The 4,367-nt window shown below is 48.0% G+C and overlaps 1 protein-coding gene across 1 annotated transcript; it reads left to right on the top strand.

Annotated features, from left to right (window-relative positions):
- The first annotated feature begins 3,130 nt into the window (after positions 1-3,130).
- Positions 3,131-3,975, top strand: LOC136494744 (uncharacterized). Its single transcript, XM_066490921.1, has one exon. The coding sequence runs from the start codon at positions 3,291-3,293 to the stop codon at positions 3,513-3,515; it is 225 nt and encodes a 74-aa protein (XP_066347018.1). The 5' UTR covers positions 3,131-3,290; the 3' UTR covers positions 3,516-3,975.
- The last annotated feature ends 392 nt before the right edge of the window (positions 3,976-4,367 follow it).

Below are 4,367 nucleotides of genomic sequence, written 5' to 3'. Positions count from 1 at the left end.
CGGCACGGGATAAAATTCTGTGTCCACAAGGTGAAATTGTAGAACACTACACCTATGATGATATAATATCAGATTTCAAGGATCTGAAGAACAGAAGAGCAGACTTTTAGGATTTGATAGTCCTATGACGTTGGACACATATTTTGGCTTGGCTTGTTTAATAGTTTGTGATCACTTGTATTTTGTGAAATGTGACGCAACTATAAATATGTATAACTAGCTAGTTTTAGTCCATAACTTGGTTAAGAGTAGTGTGACAGTCTCTGTAGTCACTTGATATGTGATTAGTTAAATTTATCAAAGTATATATGGTTTTATTTCTGATGTCAACATATTTCACTTGTGTTTTTGTTAAGTTGCCCCCCCCCCCCCCCCCCCCCCCCCTTGATTTTGTGCCGTGCTCCGTCGCTGACTGCAGTACTGCTTCTTCGTTAGCATATAGCTTAGGCGCTTCTTCGTTAGCATATAGCTTAGGCGCTTGGCGTGCATGGTGCGCACGTCTATATGGAATCCATGTAGGAAGCTGCAAAGTTATATAGCAAGGATTAATGTGTCTTATTACTCCTATTATTTAACTGCATATGGTTTAATTTGCAACTGTATAAACTTCGGAAAAGCAAGATGTGCGTATGGTTTAATTTAACTCCAACTATATATATCAAATGTTTACGTATGGTCCAGGTCAAGAAAATCAAGTGATAATGTATGCATCATCTAATTAATTAATTAATGGTTATATTATACCATACATGCAAAGATTCAAATGCTAGAACGTTTCAAACTGCATAGTAGGATGACAAAAAAATTTCCTAGATGCGTAGGGTAGGGTGACGAATCCGTCGGCTAACTCTTGTCGTCTGACATCACTAGACTGTTAATTAAACATATCGCAGAGAAAACTTTGTCAAATCAAGAGTTTCCAGAGGGCCAAAAAAATTGGATATCCGTTTGCTTACACGTGAATGCAAAAGACTATACGTGGAAAATTGAATCGCAAAAAAAAAAAAAATACTAGCCTTATTAGTTTGATCTTTTTAGCAAAAGCCTTAATTAGTTTGATCTACTAGTGAGACAAGTTCTTGCACAAAAAAATGATGGAATAGGGACATTTTTATCTAACTTTATTTACGTGTGGTTGTTAAGTTTGCTCTTAATCCAATGTGATGATGAGCAAGAGTAATTAAAGTGCGAAAATATAAAAAGATATTGGCTCTGTTCTGCAGCACTACTTCACATGTATTTTTCAACGAACGAACAGTATTTTTTATCTCACAACAAATCAACATAAGCCGAATTTCAGCGAAGCGAACAGGACCATTGATCTTTTTAAATTTATTAGTACCCTTATAATATAACAATATAAGGTACACTAAACTTTTACTAAACGTACATACGAATAGCTAGATCACGTACAAGCGCTGCGCCCTCGTGCACACACTCCTGCTTAATTATATATCGTCAAATATCGAAGATATTTAGCAGTCTGGCTCGTGCGCACACGCGTCAGCTCTCGATTAACCAAATTCGGTTATAGTATTAGCTGGATCAAACGTGCAGATTGCTGGAAACGGAAAGACGTTTCCCCCGCCGAGGCGTTGGAAAACGGAAGCAACGAACCCAACAGCCAAACAGGGCCCTCTCCACGGCACCTGCACCACCAGGCGAAAAAACAATCGAGTGCGTCCACCAGAACGAACTACAGCCACTACTGGAATGCTGAGGTTTGCCGTGTGCCCACGACACACGATGAAGATAAAAAAACATTCGGCAAAAACTTTGTTGAGTGTTGCACTCGACAAACGATACTCGGTAAATACAGACTCGGCAAAGGTTTCGTTGCTGAGTGTTTTTTGTTGAGCACTTAGTAAAGACGTTGTCGAGTGCTAAATCCGACACTCGACAAAAAATATTTCAAAAAATATAAAAAAACCCACCGCTGCCCGCCCGCGGCTCGCCCCGTCGCCGCCGCCACCAGTCTTCTTCTCCATGACAGCTTCTTCCCCAACTCCCATGGCGACCAAGTGGGCACCGGCCGCACACCTTGCTGTTGGGGACCATGCTGGCCTCACCTCAGGTAGGCAAGTCCACGCTACATCGGAGGTAAAGAGTGAAGGTTGGAGTCGCAGATGGAGGCCAACACCAAATGGTCCGCACCATCGGAGGTCCTGTTTGAGACAGATAGATCGAATCGACTCAAATCCGTCTAGAGAGGCAAAGACAGAGAAGGTTGGACTCACAATTCGTGGGCACACCAACTGATCCAATGCATTCGAGGTCGCGTGCACCAAAGGGTGCTCCCATTCCGCTCCCCTGTCGTTCTTGAACCTGGGGTGGAGTTCCGTGGTCGGGAGCATGGACGCGTCAGGAGAGGAAAGGACAAAGGTAAAGGCGGAGTGGACGGCCGGTGAAGAGGCGTCGGGCGATGCGAGGGGTGCCAGGCGTTGCGGGGGCCACCGGCGAGGGTCGCCCGCGCCGCGCCGCACCAGGAGGCTGCGCTATGTCGCTCAGCCAGAGAGTGGCGCCGGGCCGTCCGCCTGCAGTGCGCGGGGGCGGACGCGCTTAGCGCCTTCTGTTGTGGCGGGGATTTTTTGGTGGGCGTCGGTGGGTCTGGGGAAAGGATAAGGCCGAGCGAAGGAAGCAGGCGGGGCGTAGCGGCCGCACGGAAGCGTGGCAGGCATCCAGCGCAGGAAGAAAGGATCGGACGACTAGGGATGGTTTACTGTGGATGAACAGGATTCTGAGTTTGCGAGACGAAGCGGCACGGTAGCTATCATCTAAGTTTGCCAGTGTCAGATCACGGCATTCGGCAAACTTATCTTTGTCCAGTGTCTACACTCGGCAAACTTATCTTTGTCAAGTGCATATTTTTTATCGAGTGTTTTCTTCCTTGTTTGTCCAGTGCCAAACTTTACCGAGTTTTTTTTTCTGTTTTGGTGAGTGCAATTATTTTGCCGTGTCCGATAGAATGCACTCACAGATATTTTAGCACTCCAAACACCCAGTTTGCGGCGGTGAGCAACGAGCGCGCGCGGCTGCTTGCTTGCGTTAGTTTGCGCTGCGCCCTCGCCCTCCGGCCTCTATATATACGGCCAACCGGGCGCCGGCCACCACCAGAATCCCACTTCCCCCATATCTATCGATCGACGCTCCCTCGATCCTGCTCCAAGCCTGACAGAGGTCGTCTTCTTCAGTTCTTCCTCTGCTCGATATCGCTCTCTCGGTTTCTCCATTGTTGGAGAGCCCGGAGAGTAGGCAGCTAACAGCAGCGCGCGAGCAGGAGGAGAAGGAAAATGGCGGTGGCGATGGGCGCGGTGCGGGTGCTGTGCGGCGCGGAGAAGGAGCGGGTTGTGGCCACGCACAAGGCGCCCGGGGCGTGCCCGCGCTGCGGCGGGGCCGTGGTGGCCGTCGACGTGGAGAGCGAGCGCCGCATCCTGGGCCTGCCGCTGTGCCTCAAGAGCAAGCGCAAGTACTCCTGCACCAGGTGCCTCCGCCGCCTCGTCACCCTCTACGGCTAAGGAACAAGCTAGTCACAGCTGATCCATTCATGCCGGCGCGGCGCAAGCCGGCCGGCGGCCGGTCACTGATCGATGAAGCTCATCCGATGGCTCGAGCTCATCAATCGACCTCGTGGGACCGGGAGAAGTTAATAATCAGCCTCAAGCTCTTGATTAAGATTAAACATCGAATACTTCTCGCTGCTTTAACTAGCTAACTAATCACTGCTTTTAGCTAGAGTTGTACTAGTACATGCCTGTAAATGGTGGTAATTAGCAGGCCTCGTATGGCGACCGGCACCGGCAGTCAGCAGAGGCGGCGACCATGAGAGAGAGAGAGAGGCCCTTCGCCCTTATGCTGCTGCATCACATCTTCGCGTGGAACTCGTCCTCTGTTTCTACGTAACTGTTATTTTTGTTTCTCGAGAAACAATTTGAGTAAATATGTATTAAAAATATTAATATTTATGGTATATAATTAGTATCATTGAAAATATCCTTGAATCTAGTCTTTTAATAAATTTATTTGAAGATACAAATGTTCCACGTATTTTTTACAAATCGAATCAAACTTGTGACACACACGTCAACGACGACGGTTATTTAGGGACGGAGGGAGTAATGTAGTACTATAGTAAAGAGAGAGTAAGGGCGTAATTGGTAGCCCTGATGGAGCCATCCAAAGCGTCATCTGGCACCATGTCATGCGCTATCTTTGTGTTTGGTTTCCTGTGCCAAACGAAATCGATGGATCGGACCGTGCATTTGAGGCCCCTGGTGTAAGCTCGCAGCGTACGCAGAAATCGAGCTTTCCATGCGAGCCGGGATGGTGTGGTGCGACGCATGGCCCAGGACCCATGTGTCATACACTCA

Source organism: Miscanthus floridulus, chromosome 11, assembly GCF_019320115.1.
Source record: "Miscanthus floridulus cultivar M001 chromosome 11, ASM1932011v1, whole genome shotgun sequence".
Classification (NCBI taxonomy): Eukaryota; Viridiplantae; Streptophyta; class Magnoliopsida; order Poales; family Poaceae; genus Miscanthus; species Miscanthus floridulus.
The sequence above is the reverse complement of the archived record's forward strand: the minus strand, read 5'-3'. Positions and strand labels throughout refer to the sequence as shown.